The 22419-nt window shown below is 46.1% G+C and overlaps 1 protein-coding gene across 1 annotated transcript in view; it reads right to left on the reverse strand.

Moving 5' to 3' along the window:
• Positions 1-1327: 1327 nt before the first annotated feature.
• Positions 1328-22419, reverse strand: part of LOC142586544 (uncharacterized) — a 135316-nt gene continuing 114224 nt past the window's right edge. The window contains exon 9 of the mRNA XM_075697667.1: positions 1328-1498. Coding sequence (XP_075553782.1) covers positions 1409-1498 — 90 coding nt within the window. The 3' untranslated portion in view covers positions 1328-1408. The remainder of the gene's footprint in view (positions 1499-22419) is intronic.

A 22419-nucleotide genomic window follows, 5' to 3' on the forward strand; every position in this document is an offset into this window, starting at 1 on the left:
CTGCGCCACGTCGACAAAGGACGCGATCTCTGGGTTCTGCAGGGCAGACTTGATGAGTGCTCGGGCCCTGGCTACGCGCCGGACCTCGTTGTGTTGTGGGTGAACGTTCCTCGGGAAGGGGGTGACTCGAAAGGCACCCCTCCCTTACAAAATTTTTTATAGAAAGTCCATAGACAGTCTATAGACATTTGTCTATGAAGTCTATAGACTGTCTATAGACATTTGTTTAGACTAGTCTATAGACAGTCTATAGACTTATGGCCATACACTTTTTATAGACTAGTCTATAAAAAGTCAGAGTCTATAGACTGTCTATACACATTTCTTTAGACTAGTCTATAGACAGTCTATAGACTTATGGCCATACACTTGTTATAGACTAGTCTATAAAAAGTCTGAGTCTATAGACTGTCTATACACAGTCTATAGACAGTCTATAGACTTATGGCCATACTTTTTATAGATTAGTCTATAAAAAGTCTGAGTCTATAGATTGTCTATAGACTTATGGCCATACACTTTTTATAGACTAGTCTATAAGAAGTCTGAGTCTATAGACTGTCTATAGACGGTCTATAGACTTATGGCCATACACTTTTTATAGACTAGTCTATAAGAAGTCTGAGTCTATAGACTGTCTATACACTGCCTATAGACAGTCTAGAGACTTATGGCCATACACTTTTTATAGACTAGTCTATAAGAAGTCTGAGTCTATAGACTGTCTATAGACTGTCTATGGACAAGTGTATAGGCTTGCAGTTCTACTTTTGTAGACTGAAGTCTATAGAATGTCTGCAGATGAGATTTGTCCGTAGACATTTTATACACTTCAGTCTACAAAAGTAGAACTATATATACAGTTCTACTTTTGTAGACTGAAGTCTATGGAATGTCTATATACAAATGTATATAGATAGTCTATAGACATTCTATAGACTTCAGTCTACAAAAACAGAACTTTATAGTCCGATACACTTTTTTCTATGACACTCTGCAGACATTTGTTAACAAATATGAATTTTTTAAAAATCTATAGGCACTCTATATACACAGACATCTTATAGACAAGTCTACAAAGAGTGTATAAGGCCATAACTCCATAGCGGCTATCTACAAGTTAGTTTACATTTTTTTTACATGCGGTAGCAAAATGTTTTGAATGTATTTATGCATGTGCACCTGTTCCTTTTCATCTGCACTTATGCATTACCGTTAGTAGATTAATAATGCTTCTGAACCAGCTGTACTTTCATGTATGTTGCATAAACAGAAAGAATTTATATAGTGCTGAATCATGCAGTGCGAAAAATAAAACAAATGCACCAGCAATGCATTCACCGTTTTTATTGCTCGATATAATAGATAAATTCCTTAAATTCATGTCGTATGCTATTATGGAAACAGATTAAATATTTACACTACTCCTTGGCAAGCATGGTCGCCAGGCCGGCCTTGACCTTTGTGTCATTAGTCCCAAAGGTGCTGCAGGTGTATGCTGCAAATAAGTAGATGCAGCAATATGAGGCAAAAATAACAAGTGTATATTCGTTGTGTGTTCATTAAGCAGCTTAATATATTTGCTCAAACCATCTAAGTCAATACTTAATGCGGTTTAACTATGACTAATGGCTGCTTGTCAATACAAATCAGCACCTTTATACAATGTTTTATTGCATGGTATGGTGAACAATTAAACAGTCACAACTGCTGCTCGTGCCAGCAACAGTATGTTCCCTTTTATGACAAGTTCATATATGATGCATTATTGTACTTATCCCAAATGGTCTCTATATTTATTGCTGAAACGTTACCCAGTTGGGCTGTCTGTACATTTTTTTTTGGCTGGTAGTTAAAGGGACACTAAAGGTTACTATTAAGTCAACGTGGACTGTTGAAATACCATCCCAGAAACCTCGAAACGCTTGTTTCGTGCCAAGGAGAGACTTATTTTAAGAGAAAATGCGTTCTGAAGCGTCCGCGTACCTCTAGCGCAGTTCAAATCGCCCGCCCTCCGTTCGAGGAGAACTGACATCATGGTCTCCTAGTGACGTTGCGCCATCGGTGAGTAGAACGGCGTCCGCAGACGGCGCTACGGCTTTTCTGCGCAAAACGCGAACGCGCGGCCAGAAACAGAGCCAAGACAGAGCCGACAGCAGAGCGAAAGCGGGAGTATGGTGGCTAGCGGAAGGAGGAACGAATTACGTCCCACGTTACGTCCCACGGCACACGGAGAGTCCGTTTTCGTTAAACTATAGGCTGCAGCGAGCTCGCAGCGTGGTCGGCGTGGTCTATGAGAAGCGACGAGCCTTTTCGCACTCGCAACATGGCATAAAAATGTGCGAATCGAGGGAAACCCCGGCCTAGAAACGTGCTTCGCCACAGCCAGGGCTCAATACGACCCAAGCTGGCACGACCCAGATGTCGTTTCCCGCACCGCCACCAGGTGCCGCTACTATACCTCACACTCCAGCGCAAGACGCCCATAAGCTGGTACTTCATTCTATGACGCTAACTTCGACGCTCGTCGCAATGGACCCTGACACCGACAGATTGGCTCGCGATGGTGGGCTCAACTTCAGCGATTTGAGCACCGACGAGCGCGACCTGCTTCTGAGGGCTCGCACTGCCGGCGTCGTTGCGTACTACGACGGCGGCCTCGACACCGGCTCTCCGGAGCGGGAAAGCAACGAGGGCTTCCCACGACATCACATGGACGTGGCATTTTCGCTGCTTGTTCCAAATGAAAGTTTCGCGAGCAGAACCCTCACAGCACGACGCGATAACGAAACTACTGAAACTCCAAAGCGTGCGCGGCGCAGAGTCGAGCGAAAACGAAACCTTTCGAACACCCATATTACTGAAGGGTAACGTCAAAATGTTATTTTTTCCTAGAATCGAATAGACGTAGACAAGTAGCATTTTTTCCGGCTTATAATCGAATGAAATGATATTTTTAATACGAGTAGTTGAGTATTAGTAACACAAATTATGAGGAGACCTTTCGTCATCGGGCTAGTACCGGAATGTCGCTGGGGGGTCTCAAATCGTGTCATGCATTTACCTCAATTTCTCGGTTACTAAAGCTCTGTTCGCGATTATATTGACGCCTTAGACGTTCTAGAACATTGCTCTACCACTTTAACTTGAGTTTCTGGTAACCTTTAGTGTCCCTTTAAGTATGCCCATGCAGAGGGATATTTTCAGAAGACGTGACTGGAATATTCACAGTATCATGCCTAAGATTGTAACTTATTTTGCTTAATACACATTTAAATGTCTTTCTCATACTTTTAAATGAATGGGTGATTGGCCATAACGTCAACGGAAGGCAGATGGGCTGATTGTATCGATATGGTCACTTAATTTGTTACGGGTAATGAGGCCTCTTGGGCGTGCTAACAGGTTTCCAAGTTAGGTATACCACATGAGCACCCGAAATACCACACGAGCACTTTGTGTCATGGCACGACAGATATGCACCTCCTAGGAAACAGAACTGATAGTATAGTTCGAATGAATTCTATTACAGTAAATTATTTAAGGTGCTTTGAAAGATGAAAATTTTTTCTAGGCTATCGAGGTTCAGGACGTTTAGTTAACGCAAAAAGAAAAACACATATTGAGTAAGAAATGCCTTGTCAGTAAGCTTGAATTTCTTTTATTTTTCAATAAATGGAACCAATTTCCTTCAATTTTTATCAGGTGAAACGTTTTAAAAATATATTTAACTCAGAGATTCTCTGAAAACTTTGTATGACATATAACAAGACAGCGTACCTATGTGGCCATTTTAAAATTTCCCGATCTTTTTCCAAGCCTTCCCTGGCTGTTTTCATGAAAATTTTCTGGCAATCTATGACGCCTGCAGCTTAAGTGTAATAAAAAAATATTGTGGTTTAATGCTTGCCAAGTACTGCCAGTCCATCATATTTAGATAAAACGAATAACACGTCAGTCACTTGACATGCAGTATTAGATTCAACTGACTTGAATCCCTTGATTAATAAAGCTGACAAGGGCTTCGGCAAGTTCGTAATTGATGGCCACACGAGTACAGCACGGAAGACACAGAGACACACGTAAAGCAAATGCAACAATGTGAGGAAAAACTATACAATGAGTTATACAATTAGTTATTTTTACGGTTCAATAGTAGTTTTCAATATAATTTGCTCTCATCACTTATGCCTCTAGTTAACTTTGTTTACCTTTGACTAAAGACTACATGGCAATATTAATCAGTATCATTATGATGTTTCGTTATACTACAGTATGATAAGCAGTTAGACAACCGTAATGGTCGCCGGTGCCAGCAACGGTACGTTTCATTTTAAGACAGGTTCATGTGACACACAGTGTACTTATAAAAATAAAAGAAATGCGAGAATCCCAAACGATTCCTATAATAATACTTGTTGAAACAAAGATACCCGGCTGGACTATGCACATTTTTCAGGTGTTAATGCAATATGCCCGTGCCGAATGAACATGCTCAGCATACTGACTGCAGTTTTGAACAATCACGTTAACATTTGCAATTTATTTCCGCTTAGAACAGTCTGCAATGTCTCTTTTCTCATACTTCGAGATGAATACATTTGCCACACTTTCAGTAGAATGCACATGAATGGGGGCGTACTGATCAGGTTACTTATCAACTAAAACATGTTACGATCTCTTAGGTGTGTTGATAAGGGTAGAACAAATGCAATGCCCACTGAATTATTTGAATAATCTGTGCGTTATCTACTTAGAAAAGACCACCAAATTGATAATCTGGCTCTTTTTTCTTTTGTACAGCGCATATTGTATGCAGTCTGTCCAAGACGGCGGCACTACATGCAACAGTAATGAAAACCGGAACACTTATTACGCACCACAATGGCTTCATACCATGCACGATTAGCACAATGCGAATCTGCGCCAGCAGCTGCCTTGTGATTAAGAGCACGTAAACTGCAGAACGCCGAAGCATCGGAAGCCGCTTAACGCTTTTCATATAGCTCGAAAGATAACTTCTGCTGCTAAATTGTTTAAAAAAGAGACAAAAAACAAATCTTCCAACTACCGTCAAACGCAATGCCTTCAGTTTGAAACGTGTAAAGGTGTTCCCGGAGCGACTAATTTATTGTTCTCTAATTTTTTCGGCTAAGTTGCGAAGCTGCAAGTGACTGAGCTTATCGCAGGTTTCATGCTCCAAAAGCGTTTGTGGTTGCATATAAATAGATTGGGTGAATCTAGAGATTTCTACTAGATATTTCTTCAAGTCTCGTGTTTTGCTTGCTGTAACTTCCCAAAATTATTTAGATTGGTTGCCAGGAACCTTTAAAATACTGCTACTATTAAACTATGCGAAAACGGCAGCGCACACACTGCTGATGCATGCCCCGCAAACACGGCCTTTCATCCGAGTACGATGGCAGTTATTCAACTATGCCTGTCTGTTTGAAAATTCTTGATGCTAACACAATTTCGAGATATATACGTAAAGCGTGTCACGAGAATTTCACTACACATACGGTGCAGCATTCATCGCGGCCGGATCAAGCGCCACTAAATGAGATCTACCACACTGGCTGCCCAACACACACAATCCGCTTAGTGGTAGCTCAGTATCAAGTTAAAACATGGTGTACTTCCTTTTTTACGCACCTAAGCTATAATGATAAAATCAACAAGCACGAGCGATCGCTCGCCGTAAAACATTCCGTATAGTAGAAGCGAGAACAAGAGCGCGTTATCAAACCATGTCAACGACAAACCGACACTATACCCGAGTCGCCTGGGCTACATGCAGCCGGTTCGCGCTACGACATGCGCTCACATAATCATGAGGTATTGACGCAAAACGTCTTTGATAAAGCTTACCATTCAGTGTAGTTGACGTGTGATGCCACAAAGAAGACACGCAGACACAGACACCAACTTTCAAGGAGACACCGCACACCGGCACAACCGTTAACGTGCCTGGCGCACTCGTTGAGACGGCGCACGGCCGCGCATGCGCAAGAGCTCCGAGCATGCGCAGGAGCTCCGCGCGGGAGGGCGTGCGCGCTCAGAGGAGTGTGAGCGCCTTTTCCTCCATTTTTTTCTTTGTCTCTTTCTCTCTGCGCGCCATGCGCGCCGGAACGGGTGACTTTTCTTTTCCGTTATGCATTTTTTTCGTGGACGAAGGATATGCGCTGGCAGGTTGTATGACAAACGCTGTGGGCTATCGTATGAGACTGGAACGCTAACATGAATGCGCTGTTTGTAAAAGCCGTTACGGGGCCCTTCAGACGTTTTAGACGCATTATTGCCAGCGTCGATGAGTAATACAGCGTATTTGTAGCATATCTTCCAGCGTACCGCCAAATGTGATGCCCGCACGTATGTTAGTGCTAATTTTCTGTTCCGATGATAGGTCAAAGCAATCAGTACAGCATTGAGATACTCATATGCGTGGCTGCGCAGGCATACCGCCGGCGAAATACTGGGTGGGCTCAGAGAATTTGGCACCTATTTTAAGTGAATGAGAAACTTTGATGAGTTTATAGTGCAGGATATTAGGCAACAAAAGTCGCCCGATGTTAGTGACGCAGCCTAGATATGAAGAGAATGTGAAAGTATCCGAGAATCGGACGACACACAACGCGAACACCACATGCGCGACATCGGTTCATGGCACATTCAAGTCCGCGTTGTCAGCTACAAACATTACGAGTGTCTTTGCTGTTAGCTTGATGCCTGTTTCGAATCCACTTGTATCTGAAGCTGGCGTTCATAACATATATTTTAACAATTGGATCGGCGTTTTGCTTCCGTTATTCTACTGCCGCAAAAGTGATGCGACAACTGTGAAGACTGTCTTGGGACTGCCGAGAGCGACTACGTAGATCATATGTGGTCAACAAATGCGGAGGTATACACTGTGTATACTAAATTCTACAAATAGGCTCTACAGCAATCTCAGCAGTATACAACTTTAGTGGCTTATATCAAATGCAGCTATGTATTATCCACCGGTACCTGCTCTTGGTTACAGGGTACACGGGTTGGGCCCAGATTAACGATGTTTGTCTATTGTTAATCTATAGACATGCAAGACCATGACAACTCAGAGGTGGTGAATTCACCACCTGGTCTGCGGGCTTTCGCCACTTATTCACCCCCTTTGCCACATCTTCACCATCTGACCTTCACCACCTGGTCTTCGCGAAGTGTACGTCCGGGAAGCAGCCAGGTTTAGGGCCTTCGGGTGCCTGGAAGACCTTGGTGACTCGGACGGTGCCTGCTCCGCCGCGATCCTCGTTCGGTGCAGCTGCAACGAACGCAGACTAGCAGTCTGCACGGTTTGCCTGCCGCGCCGGGGTTGTGGTGCCGTCGTGCATGAACCAGTGCCATATCATCGCGCTCGCAGAGGGCGGGCGGTATGGGAACTCGGAATTACATATTATCGACTTTCTTCTATAGACATTCAATACACCAGGAGTAGAGAAAAAATAGAAACCTTGTCGACTATTGTCCATAATATAGAGAGTCAACAGACAAAGTATCGACAAAAATAAATAGAAACTGTATCGGCTTTCGTCTACAGGTAGTCCATATAGAGGGGAAGTAGACAAAGAAGAAACAAGCTCCTTATCGAATTTTTTCTATAGACCATCTATAGACTGCGAGTAGACAAAAAGAAATAGAAATCTTATCGACTTTCGTCTACAGAAAATCTATATACAAAGTATATGGACAAAAATAAATAGACACTGTATCGACGTTCGTCTAAAAGTAGTCCATAGAGGGCAAATAGACAAAAAGAAACAAACACCTTATCGACTTTTTCTATAGACCGTCTATAGACAGCGAGTAGACAAAAAGAAATAGAAACCTTATCGACTTTCGTCTACAGAAAGTCTATAGACAAAGTATGGACAAAAATAGATAGAGACTGTATCCACTTTCGTCTATAGGTAGTCCATAGAGGGGAAGTAGGCAAAAAAGACACAAACACCTTATCGACTTTTTTCTATAGACCGTCTATAGACTGCGAGTAGACAAAAAGAAATAGAAACCCTATCGACTTTCGTCTATAGAAAGTCTATAGACAAAGTATGGACAAAAATAGATAGAGACTGTATCCACTTTCGTCTGTAGGTATTCTATAGAGGGGAAGCAGATAAAAAGGAAACAAACACCTTATCAACTTTTTTCTATAGACCGTCTATAGACTGCGAATAGACAAAAAGAAATAGAAACCCTATCGACTTTCGTCTATAGAAAGTCTAAAGACAAAGTATGGACAAAAATAGATAGAGACTGTGTCGACTTTCGTCTGTAGGTATTCTATAGAGGGGAAGCAGACAAAAAGGAAACAAACACTTTATCGACTTTTTTATATAGACCGTCTATAGACTGCGAATAGACAAAAAGAAATAGAAACTTTATCGACTTTAGTCTATAGACAGTCTATAGACTTTATATCAACAAAAGTCCAAATCTATAGAAAGGAAAGGTCGTCTATGAAAAGTCTATAGACTTTCTATAGACAGTCTAAAGTCATTTTTGTAAGGGCTTTCACCCTGGCAGAGCGGGACGGCGCACGACTCCTCGGCCATGGCTGCCAGACCCGCCATGTCGAGTATGCGGCGGCCGGCGAACGATCTGTGCCGTTTTCTGGTGCTTCTACGACTTCGCTCAGGGTGTTCTGGACCCCGAGTTGCACCAGCTTCTCCGTGCTGGTCGTCACGGGAATGCCGAGTACTTGTTTAATGCTCTTCCTGATGAGTGCGTCGATCTTGTTCTCCTCCGACCGCGATCAGTTTAGCGTGGAAGCCACGTAGTTGATATGGCTGATGAGGAAGGAATGGTAGATCCTTAGGTTGGCTTAGCTGATGCCACCCCTCTAGGGAGTTTTACAAATAGCGGAACCAAGCGTATCTGCGCACCCAAAAGACATCACCCTGCTTGCGCTTTTATGTACCCCGTTTTCGTTCCTTTGTATAACTATTTGCGCTGTTTTTAAACCAGGTGGTTTACTTGAAGCTTCCCTCACTTCACTGAAGCTTCCCTCACTGCCTCGTCGCCTCGTATTAGTGCCTGATAATTTTTGCCAACTGAACACCTCAGTATGTCTTAGTGTAGAAGGAGCACTCTGTAAAACTGGCGCCCTAGTACAGAACGGGTCAGAACTATGCGATAGCTACCAACTTGGGCAAACTGAGATAATAATCTTGGGCAAACTGAAAGCACACAATCGTTTACAGACGCTATCTCTTTACCGAATACGTACAGTGAACGCCACTGCGCGCGGTCGCCGCGATGGAGTCTCCCGAACCGGCTTCTTGCGTGAAAGGTAGGTAAACGCTGAGAGCAAACTATCTGAAATATGTTCTTATAGTGTTTGTATAACTAAATGAAGCGTAATAGAATGAAGCCTCAATGCAGCGATCGCACAGCTTCGCAGCGACCGACTGCGCGTCTGCATGCTTGTCCGCGCACTGTTTCGCTTTCGCCGCGTGCGCGTTTTCGCACCGTGCCATGAGCTTTAGGCCGCAGAATATGAGCATTTGACAGTATACGAGCAACCATTGTTGCGTGGGCGCTATCAGAGCTGTTTAAAAATAATTTCATTGTAGAGACTTCGATGCCTACGGGGACTGCGATGTGCCGTCGCGACGATTCAATCTTATTTTTTTCTAAATTCTTGGACGTTTCAATATTATTTCTCGAGTTGCGTCGCACTATATGTTTATCGGTTTTCTCAGCGTGCGATTTCCCGCTGCTTCTTTTTTTGTAATCCAGTGCATTATTACATAACACGAACATGACCATATGCCATGCTTTTTTTTAATGTGCTTCTTACCGCTCCCTTTCCACTCCAGCGAACTTGCCAGTATCTATAGCATCGACAAGTTCATAGACCAAACCGTCATGACATTAGTCGGGCAGCGGACTCGGGCGAGCGTCTCAGTGCGCGTTTTCGAACGTCGCAGACCCGGCGCCGTAGCAGAAATCTTCCTAGCGTCTGTGCTTGCTTCACACCCGAGTTGTAGCCGATGACTGTTTGCCGGTTTTATGTTTCGCGATCCAAGCTTCACGAAGCTTCTTGTCCTGCGGCTACGTATGAATAAGGCTGACACCGGGCTCCGTTGCGTACGTCCGGCACTGCGGCACCGAGCAGTAGCCTACCATGTTGCGCGCCTTTAAAGGCAGCCACTACGTATTGCAGTGCTTTCAATCGTTATAAAGGAGACACTCGAACCGGGAAAATCTCGCCACTAAATGAGGACCGCAGCGTACGAGGGAACTTGAACTCTCGTTTCCAGCTCGCTTCGGCGCTCCCGAAGCAGCCGACGCGGCCCCTATGTCCACGTGGTCCCTAATAGCACGTCACGCCGACGGTGGCGCCAGCTTTTCCAGTGGTGGAGCTCGAGGCCAATACATGCTGTTTTTTCTGCGCCAAATAACACAGAGTGCTGTTTTGATAACTTGTGATAAGCGCATGTGCACATCTTCTGTCAGACTGTAAGGCTTGGCAACCAATACAAATGCGGCATCGTGGCAACTACGGCTCACGTCACAAGTAAAAAAAATCTTTTATATAGTTTTAATTACCAATTTTAGCGACAACATTGCAGTTGCAAAATTGAAGGCCGACATTCATATCTTGCCCAACAACAACTTCACAAAAATCGTCGTAGGTACTACGGCCCGCAGTATCTTGGCTGTGGACAGCCCCGAACGAAAACGAAAATTAAGTTGTTTCTCAGTGACGCTGATCTCCCCACCATATTAGAAAAACGGAAAACGCCACCTGCCTCCCTGCTGCACGGGCGCCAATGCTATGACAATTACGAGTTCTCTCCATTCTAATCAATAAAGCCTTGTTTTTATTTGCTGCTATACGGGACAAACGTGATTATCCGAGCTGCAATACCGCCAAAAGATTGGGAACAGAATAGAGCACGCTTCGCGTCGATTCTTGGCGTCACCATAAAGAAAAAAGAAGACCGCGATGAAGCCTGTGCCAGCGAAACCTGTTGGTCTGCACTCGCAATGGACAGGGTTGAGGGATCAACGTCACTGGTTCACTATTTCATATTTCTTTCGCTACTGCCATACTGGGCGCCACCCGCCGTGCCAAAGTACTGTAGGTTGTAGCACCCAAAACGATTTTGTTTAAGAAGTTTTTGTTGAGTTAATAATATGACTTTGAGTCCTCAATTATTTGAATTGAAGTGCTTCCTCTATAGGTACTAATTAAGGAATTATTAAGGATATGGTTATTACTTATCTGCCATATTTTTCACGCTACCGAGTCCCTAGTAATCACAAAGACACGTAACTTCATAGAACATCGGGAAGTATACTTACAAAATTCACGTTTTTTTTTTGTAAAATTTTGTTCAGCTGACACAGACACTGTACTTGTGACATGAAGTCACACAGCAACAACAGTTTTATGAAACTTTCGAGGGTAGGAAGGAAAGCGTGAAACATACCGGCAGGTTTCGCAGCGGCTTCTCGGAGCGAGCGGGAGAGGGGAAGTAAAAGCGAGCCGAACATCGCAGCGCCCGCGCTATATACAGCCTGTCGAGTCAAACGCCGCCAAACTCTTCGGCCGCACCGAGTCTGAAGACGATCCAGAGAATCCCATTCGCGACTTTTGACGGCCGCACTTATGCAACGTCGCTCTCAACGAACGCTTCGCCGTAAACCCGAGCGCCGGGCGCGCTGGTTGAACGCCCTCTTGTTGCTGTCTTTGTTCGTCTTCGCTGCGCGTTCTGAACGGAAGAGGGACCCAAGAGCCTCAACGCCTTACTACGCCTCACTGCATGTTTACCGACTCCTGCTTCCAGCATGAACACACGGCACGAGCCCACCCCACATGAAACGTTCCGCTAAGGCGAGTAGTTTAGCGACCATTTTGTGAATTAAATTTTTTAGCCCGCACATTCGTGTAATTATTTCGTGGGGTGTTTATAGAGCTGCAGCCGACAATTCTGCAGCGCAACGCATCGGGTACATGAGCTCAGGCTACTGGATACTGGCGTACGACATCCCCCCCCCCCCACTGGCCCCTTGCACCCGGGGCCCACGGCCCCCCGGCCGCCCCGGTTGCTACGCCACTGGACATAAAGATAGGCCAGATGACGATGATAAATCTAATTTGCGGAGTCGCGGTGATCGCGCGGCTGCACGAACCGTTCGCCCTCGCTGCCGGCGTTCTTCACAATGCCAGCGTTGTGACAGCGAGTGTTTATATGGTCATCCACTGAGATACCTACAGGTTTACATGGTCCGTGCATTATACCATCCTTGTTATTTTGATAAGTCAATGTTTACTACAATTTATATGGCCCATATAACTAACGTAAAGACTCGTGTAAGGGGCACACTTTCTTGTGGCGATTTTGACGAGCCCTACATGGCACCTGGACATCTGACCTAATTTTTGCAACTACGTGCACCAAATCCGCAGTAAACCACCGCGATCGCCTCCTCTCGCCATCTAGTAGCGACAAGCCAAAGTACGCTGAGCGCGAAAATTCGCTGTTGCGCGTGATCGGAATTAGTGCACCGAACGAGATTTTTATTTATTTATTTATTTACAGTAGCCTCAGAGTAAATATACATTATAGAGGGGAGAGGCTACATAAAGGAGATAAAAAAAATGATGTACAGGAAAGGCACAGTAAAAGTAACAATAGAAAATTATACTAGCTCACTAATTTACACAAAAAATAATAGTCGTAGTTCACCATAGAAATGTCATCATACACTTCAATATACAAGTTGGGAATGATAAGTAAATACACACATAGTTAACTTGCAAAAATAGTACTTATACAATAACAAGTCACATGATATATTGAACGCAAGTTTCATGATTTACATGTAGTTAACTAAAGCATTTCTAAATTGAACAGGATTACTTATACTAACAATGGATGCTGGTAGACCGTTCCATTCGTTGCATGTTTTAGGTAAAAATGATTGCGAATGTGTTAGTGTGTTAGAGCGAGGAACATGTACCTTATGCGTATGATCTCTATGAGAGGAGATGAATGGTGCTGGATTAATCCATGCCGACCGAAGCGCAGCGTTCTGGTAGTAAATCTTATGAAATAAGCATAGGCGTGATTGTTTCCTGCGGGTTAATAGCGAAGGTAGGTTCAGAGTAGTCTTCATTTGTGTTACGCTTGCCGTACGATGGTAATTAGCTAGTATAAACCGAGCGGAGCGATTCTGGACACTTTCAAGGCAGTTAATTGAGATGGCATGATGTGGGTCCCATACTGATGATGCATGTTCCAACTGTAGACGGACATATGTCGTGTATAACAAATGCTTGAGTGATAATGGTGCGAGCGAGAAGTTTCTGCGAAGATATCCAAGTGTGCGATTAGCTTTGCTCGTTATAAAGTCGATATGGTACTTCCAGGATAAGTTATAGGTTATATGGACGCCCAGATATTTGTAATTTCTTACGCTCTTTAAAGGAATGTTATCAAGTAAATAGGCAGGACAAGCTTCATTATTACGGGATATTGGCATTGATTTACATTTGTTGACGTTAAGCTGCATGTGCCATTTTATAGTCCAGTTATGCAGTGTGTTTAAATCGTCCTGAGGAGATGAAATATTAGTGTCATTAGTAATTTTACGATATATTACGCAGTCATCTGCAAAAACACAAAGTTTAGACGAAATGTTATCAGGTAGATCGTTAACGTAGATCAAAAACAACAGCGGCCCAAGCACAGACCCTTGTGGAACACCTGATTTGACTGAGGTTAGAGTTGAATTAACTTCATTAGCGCTTACAAATTGCATGCGGTATGTTAGAAATGCTTTTATCCAATTAAGTACATTAGTATCAATGTTTGCTGAGATTGCTTATCGGGTGGATATTGTTTTTAGATATTGGCTGTCAAGTTGGGGTTCCGGCCCTTTCATGAGTGCGGCCCTTACACGGATTTATACAGTTACAACTTTGCTTCGTGTCACTGTATTATACTTCGCTATTACTAGTACTGCTTCGCCTTTCTGGTGAAACTAAAGCCCCCCCCCCCCTTTTTTTTTCTGCGAGTCCGAGTATAAGCGCTGCTGCACATGACTGCTATTGAATCTGATTGCAAATGAATGCGGCTTGGTCTCATTTCGGTCACTAAGTGAATTATATATATATATATATATATATATATATATATATATATATATATATATATATATATATATTCTACCATCCTGGAACTCCGCACTCGGACGCTACCTTCCGCCATGCCAGACGCCGACCAGCAGACGCTCGCGTCGCCGCCTGTTCTCTGCGCTGGCTCTATTCGACAGCGGGATCCTATAGATACCATCTCCAGCGGGACGGACGACAACGACGTTGAAGACTGGCTTGCGTCCTACGAGCGACTGAGCGCTCATAACAAATGGGATGACTCGACCAAGCTAACCAACGTCGTTTTCTATCTCGCGGGCGTGGCCAACCTCTGGTTCAAGAACCTTATGAGGCGGATTTCCGAACGTGGGCTACGTTCAAGGCTGCTTTTACAGAGGTATTTAACCGTCCCGCCGTCCGCAAACTCCGAGCCGAGCAGCGTTTGCGCACCCGCGCACAGGACATGGGTGAAACATTCACCAGTTACATAGCGGACGTTGTCGATCTATGTAAACGCGTCAATGCCACCATGTCGGAAGCGGACCGAATCAAGCGCATCACGAAAGGAATTGATGATGATGCCTTCCATATGCTACTGGCCAAGAACCAGAGCACTGTTTCCGACGTTATCACCCTCTGTCAGAGCTACGACGAGCTACGCAAACAGCGAGCTTTGACGAGGCCTCCTCCGACAACCGATGCGTCGATCTCCAGCCTGGCCATTGGTTCTGAGCAAGCGTCGTTGATCACGCAGATCAAGGCCTTTGTCCGTGAAGAAGTAGCACCACAGCTGTCCTTGGTACCCTTCACTCAGGTGCCTGCTAGTCCTTCGCCATCCGCAACGTCATTCAACGGGAATTCGCTGACGCACTACCGGTTGCTCCCCAGCAGCCGCTCGCGCGGCCACTCCGCTGTAGCTGCCAGGCCACGCCAAGAGTCGATACGCCCTTTCAGCAGCCCGTGCGCCGCCCTTCTCCCATCTCCTGGACCGGCCCTCCTGTTGCCAGCCCGTGGCGCACGCACGACGATCGGCCTATATGTTTTGCATGTAGGTATCCCGGACAAATCGCAAGGTTCTGCCGCCGGATGCAAACAATCGACAATGATCTCCGGGCGCTTCGTTATCCGCTCGACTCCAATGCAAACTACACTCCATCCGACTCACCGCCAACTCGTACTCTGACTGATCCTCCTCTCTTCGACCATCGCCGCTCACCATCCCCACATCGCCGGTCGCTTTCACCGATGCGTCGGCGGCCCGTCTCTAACAACGAGGGAAACTAGACGACGCAGTTCCCTCAAGAACTGCGCAAGTTTCAAAATTCCGAAGTCCTCGTTCCTTACCTGCGAATGTTGTTGACGTGTTTGTCGAAGGTGTCACTACAGTTGCTCTAGTTGATACCCGCGCAGCTGTTTCTGTTATGGATGCCAGATTTTGCCGATCACTTCGTTAGGTAACGACACCTCTTTCTGGATTGTCACTTCGGACTGCAAGTGCTCAACCCGTCGAACCAACCGCAGCACGTACAGCCCGTGTCTTGATTCAAGACGTTATGTACACTATAGAATTTGTAATGCTCTCATCGTACTTCCACGCAATTATTCCAGGGTGGGATTTTCCTTCTTCCCACAGCGCCGTAATCGATTGCACTTGCGCTGAGGTTGACCTCACCCAGCTCACTGACCTCACCTTCATTGATCTGATAAACTTGTCGTCAAGGGATACACCATTATACCGCCGTGCTCGTCAGCACTTGTACCAGTCTCATGTGGTGCTATCTACGATAGAACGGTCTTTTTCACGCCGTCCGACCTCTTCGTTGCCCGAAAAGCCCTTCCTCTGCCTTTTGCTACTCTTGACCTTGCCGCCGGTTTCAGCACAATACCCGTTCTGAACACGCTTTCATCCCCGCTCTCATTGCTTCGTCACGAAAGCCTTCGTCACGTCGAGACCATCGATTCTATGCAGAGTGTACCCGACCCCGACGAGGCGGCCCCTACGACCGTCCTCTGCTCCTTATACAACATCTACGGATGTCTTCAGCCCATTTATCGCCGAGGATCTGACACCCTCGCAGCGATCCCAGCTTCTTACCATTGTGAAGCACTCCCGAACTTCTTTCGACGTCGCACAGGCATTCTTAGGCCACACATGAACAGTCGAGCACCACATCGACACTGGCTCCAACTCACAGCTGCGCCAACGTCCGCGGCATATCGCGTATCCGCTGCGGAACGCCGCGTCATTGCCGACCAGGTCGACATGCTCAGTCGAGGCGTGTTGACAACTTTACAGAGCCCATGGGCTTCTCCTGTGGTACTTGTCACAAAGAAAGACGTACGGTTCCATACGCTTTTGTGTAGATTTCCGGCGCTTAAACAAGATCACGCTGAAAGATGTGCCGCGCATTGATGATGCTCTGAACTGCTTATAAGGCGCCGAGTTCTTTTCATTGGCCATGCGGTCAGGCTACTGGCAGGTCCCGTAGGCGGAGGCTGATCGCTCCAAAACTGCTTTTGTTACACTGGATGGTCTATACGAGTTCACTGTCATGCCTTTCGAACTTTGCAAAGTGCCTGCTACATTTGAAAGGATGATTTATACAGTTTTGCGCGGCCTTAAACGGAAAATATGTCTATGTTACCTTGGTGACATCGTGGTGCTCGCCCCTGATTTCGCAACACACCTGCGCCGCCTTGGTCAAGGAACACACGAGTTCCTTGAACAACGCCGGTGTGCAGCTTAATATCAAGAAATGTCGCTTTGCCGCACGCAAGTTGACGATCCTCGGCCACGTTGTGTCCGAGGATGGTATTCTTCCGGATACCGAGAAATTGCGGGCCGTCTCTGAGTTTCTTAAGCCCACTACAATGAAAGAACTTCGCAGTTTCATTGGCTTGTGCTCTTATTTCTGGCGCTTTGTTCGAAATTTTGTATCGATACTACCACCCCTCACGCAACTGCTTCGTGGCGCCAAAGACCTCTCATCGTGGCCCCCTGCCTGCGACCATGCGTTCACCACATCGTGCCGTCTTCTTTCAACGTCACCTGCACTTCGCCATTATGACCCTCAAGCTACCACTGAAGTACATACCGACGCAAGTGGTGTAGGCCTAGGTGCTGTTCTCGCACAGCGTCATCCTGGTCAGGCAGAATACGTATTGGCTTATGCGAGCCGCACGCTGACCAAGGCGGAGGGCAATTACAGCATCACGGAAAAGGAATGCTTGGCCATCGACTGGGCGCTTGGCAAATTTTGCCCTTATTTATATGTCCGCTCTTTTGACGTAGTGACCGACCACCATGCGCTGTGTTGGCTTTTGAATTTAAAAGACCCATCTGGCCGCCTCTCTTGCTGGGCCCTGCGAATCCCGGAGTACGACATACGCGTGGTGTATCGTTCCACGCGAAAGCATTCCGACGCTGACGGTCTTTCCCACTCAGCACTCTCGCTAGAGGCCACTCTTGAGTCCCCCTGTGAGCGCACGTTGTCGTCTCTCGACTTTGAAACTATTTCTGTCGACCAACACAATGACCCCTGGATTGCATCCCTTTTCGACCTTCTGTCGGATACTTCAACAGTTCCGGCCTCTCGAACACTTCAGCGCCGAGTTCCTCATTTTGCGATCAGTGATCAGCTCGCGTACCGACGCAGCTGTGCACCACGTGGTTGCTCGATCATCCCGAGAGCATTAAGATCAGAGATCTGTTCCTCTTTCCACTAGGACCCCCATTATGGCCACGCCGGCGTTTTCAAGACGTATGAGCGACTTCGGCTCCGCTGCTACTGCGGGGGATATGCACCTTCTTTCGGAACTTCGTCGGCTCTTGCCGGGAATGTCAGCAAAGCAAACCTCTACCGCACCTTCCAGCCGGTGAATTACAACCCCTGCCATGTCCATATCCAACCTTTTGATCGTGTCGGTGTCGATCTATATGGTCCACTTCCTTTGTCTACGTCAGGCAACCGGTGGATAATAGTTGCCGTCGACCGCTTAACACGCTATGCAGATACTGCTGTCCTCCCAGCTGCTACAGCGCAGGAAATCGCCACTTTTATACTGCGCCGTTTTGTTCTTCGTCATGGAGGTTCTCGTGAACTCCTCAGCGACCGAGGCCGCGCCTTCCTGTCTAAGTCGTTGAAAAATTGCTTGCTGAATGCGCTATCGTTCATCGCGCATGCACCGCCTATCACCCGCAAACCAATAGTGCCACGGAACGCTTTAATCGAACCCTTGGTGACATGCCCGCTATGTACATTGCATCCGACCAGTCCAACTGGGACCTAGTTCTTCCACTCGTCACCTAAAATTACAATACCGCAACGCAAGCTACTACCGGTTTCTCCCCCTTCTATCTTCTTTATGGCCGTCATCCTTCTGATACAATCAATACCATTCTGCACTACTACCCAGATCCATTAGAATGCCTGCCAATCTTGGACGCCGCATGACAAGCTGAAGAATGTCGTCAGTTGGCCCGCCGCTTCACTTCGGACGATCAGAATCGCCAAAAATCCAAACACGATGCTCGCACCTCGACTCCAATTTTTCTACTGGGAACCCTCGTTTAGTTGTCCGTACCGACCCGTGCACCAGGCCTCGCTTCAAAACTTCCTAAATAAATACGATGGACCATGCCGCGTTCTGCAGCGAACTTATCCCGTCAACTACCTCATAGAACCACTCATACCGCTGTCTGACATGCATCGTCGTAACCGGGAAGTCGTCCACGTCCAGCGGCTCAATCCCTATCATGATTCTGCGTCCTCTTCTTCAGACTACGCCTCCAGGATGGCTCCCTTTTCCGATGGGGTCATTGTAATGAAGAAGAACGCCTTGACGTAGGCTGTAGGACTGCCAACAACATCGCGTGCCGCAGGTGCTCGAGCTTAGAGACTGTGCTCGGTAAAGCGCTGTACCGGTCATCGGCATCGGCCCATCGTGTAATAAACATCCTTTATATATATATATATATATATATATATATATATATATATATATATATATATATATATATATATATATATATATATATATATATATATATACTTATATATATATATACATATATATATATATATATATATATATATATATATATATATATATATATATATATATATATATATATTTATATTTGACCTCTGTATGCAAGTGGTGATGTTTCCATCCCTAATAAATGTTGCAAATTATTAGCAGAGCTATTTTTTACGAGTCGTTAGCATTGCCTACTGGAAAGAGAAGCAATACTGAGACACATATCATTCTCGTGCATTTCACACACTGTTCATAAAATGCATTGCCGAAGGGGTTACTGAGGTCTGAAGGTTTTTTTTTTTTTTCAGGATCAAGAAGGCACACAAAGCAACTTGAAGCGAGGTGAACATACAGCAACACGTTCATTCTCTAGGCATAGACCACCCATAACATTAGAAATAATTAGGCTACACCTTCTCTTGAAAAAAAAAAAGATTAATAAAATTTGTCCTGTGTATATATTTAAATATATTGTTTGTGCACGGTGTCCACAACATAATTTTTTTTTTAATTTGAAGTTAAGAATGGTATGGGCAGATTCTACGCACTGTGAGTGAGTGTGTGAAAGAACTTTATTGGAGGTCCGGCGAGGACGCGAGCTCGTCGCGCACCCGTCTAGTCCCACGTCGGGACCGGTAGGTCTAGCCCACCGGCCCGGTCGCGGGCACACCGTACAGCCAGGATTTGCTTGTCTAGAGCGGGGCTACGCAGAAGTGAGTCCCACTCCCCCTAGCTGAACTTCGGCTAACTCGACCCGCACTCCCGGAGCATGTGTGCGGGCAGGCGTCGTCGCGATATACGTCGGGGTAAACTTCGTGTAGAACGGCCAGACACGTATATGTGCCGGTCTGTAAGAGTCTAAGAGAAACGGCTTGCGCCCTATTCAACTTAGGGTGAGGTGGTGGAGAGACCCTTCCAGACATGTAGAATAATTTCATAACCTCGTTATGAGTAGCGGGAGCGTCCCTGTGGCCGTAGAGGTGAGGGAATCGGCGCTCCTTACAGAAGAAGCGCGGATGGATGGATGGATGGATGGATGGATGGATGGATGGATGGATGGATGGATGGATGGATGGATGGATGGATGGATGGATGGATGTTATGAGCGTCCCCTTTGGAACGGGGCGGTGGGTTGCGCCACCAAGCTCTTGATATTATACTAAAAAAACACGATGAACTCCCCACAATCAAATTTTCTGATACCCTATTGCTTACTGTGCTTTTGTACGTCTCCGTTTTTTGTCGTTTCCCTACTTTTATTCCACCAATCCTCCAATCGCCTCTTACCAATCCCTACTGCGGACATATTTACTTTTCCACTGCTCTCGCTGAACCCAAGGCCTTCAAGGAGGCCAGTGGTGCCTAAATCGACCGCTGGGTAGACGTCTTCACATTCTAAAAAAACATGCTCCATAGTTTCCCTATGGCACATGCAAGCACATGCTTCTTCTTCCTTCTTATATCTCGCTGTATAGGTGCGTGTTCTAAGGCAGTCAGTGAGGTCGCGCGCAGCCTGGGGGGGGGGGGGGGGGGTGAACAGACTCATTGAGGTTCGGGGGAGCACCCCCGACAGATGTAGGCGAACCTATATACGCTGTTTGCGTTCACAGACAGTCCTGACGGGATGTGAAATGTTACCTTGCCTGCTCCGCTTGTGTTTGTTGTTCTTGCTCCGCTCGACACTTTATAATAATAATAATAATAATAATATTTGGTGTTTTACGTGCCAAAACCACTTTCTGATTATGAGGCACGCCGTAGTGGAGGACTCCGGAAATTTTGACCACCTGGGGTTCTTTAACGTGCGCCTAAATCTAAGCACACGGGTGTTTTCGCATTTCGCCCCCATCGAAATGCGGCCGCCGTGGCCGGGATTCGATCCCGCGACCTCGTGCTCAGCAGCCCAACACCATAGCCACTGAGCAACCACGGCGGGTGCTCGACACTTTATGCAAGCCTTCGTTTCGTAGGCACTAAGTGCACGCTTCGGCGCCATTCTGGGTTGTAGCGTTGTAGCTCACAAAAATGCTCCTCTCGCTCTATTCCCTCGCTAACATTCTCCCCACCTCCTCTCTCTACTGTCGTTGCTGTTGCGGGTGAGCACGGAGACTAGCGCGGCAGCTCCTGCACAGCATTTGTGAGGGGTCACGCCCATTAGACCAGTACTCACCTACAGGGCAGAAACCTGGAGGCTTACGAAAAGGGTTCTACTGAAATTGAGGACGACGCAACGAGCTATGGAAAGAAAAATGATAGGTGTAACGTTAAGGGATAAGAAAAGAGCAGATTGGGTGAGGGAACAAACGCGAGTTAATAACATCTTAGTGGAAATCAAGAAAAAGAAATGGGCATGGGCAGGACATGTAATGAGGAGGGAAGATAACCGATGGTCATTAAGGGTTACGGAGTGGATCCCAAGGGAAGGGAAGCGTAGCAGGGGGCGGCAGAAAATTAGGTGGGCGGATGAGTTTGCAGGGACGGCATGGCCGCAATTAGTACATGACCGGGGTTGTTGGAGAAGTATGGGAGAGGCCTTTGCCCTGCAGTGGGCGTAACCAGGCTAATGATGATGACGCCCATTAGGCATCCAGAAGGCATTGTGCAGATGCGAAGTGGCGTAAATCTTCGTATTTACTTTGTGCCACACCCCTGTCACGTACTAACGCGATAGCGCTAAGGGCCCCGTGTCGCAGAAAATCCAGTGTCGACGGTGCGGTTGTCGCTTGTCGAATAATCATTCTGAACTACAACGGCGCAGGCGCTCCACGTGGCGCATACCTCGTCTTACAGTCTTTGCAAAGTTAATCCTCGGAATTTTGAGAATCACAGCTCATAAACAAATTTCATGAAACAAAACACCGACAGCGCATGCCTTTTTAAGTTTTTGCGACATGGCCACTTCACGACGACGTCCCAACGCGGCGTCTACGTCCTGACGTGGCCGGCGTTTGCGGCGTGCCGGACAGCAGCAGCTGCAGTGGGAAAGTCGAAGAGGTAAAAATAGCGTCGCTTTAAAAACGCGGATGAGGTAGCCGCCACTGGTGCTTCTAATGCGCTTGTCCTTCTATTGTCAGGATTTGCAGAAATAAAGCGAAAGTATGAATTAAAAGCTGTCCATGTCCGCACTGACAATGATGCAGTAAGGTTTTATCCACAATAAAATTATAAGTGAAAAGGTAGAGGCAACTCCAAAGGAACCTCAAATGATGTGGGTAACATAACCTTTCTAA

Source organism: Dermacentor variabilis, chromosome 1 (assembly GCF_050947875.1).
Source record: "Dermacentor variabilis isolate Ectoservices chromosome 1, ASM5094787v1, whole genome shotgun sequence".
NCBI classification, from domain to species: Eukaryota; Metazoa; Arthropoda; class Arachnida; order Ixodida; family Ixodidae; genus Dermacentor; species Dermacentor variabilis.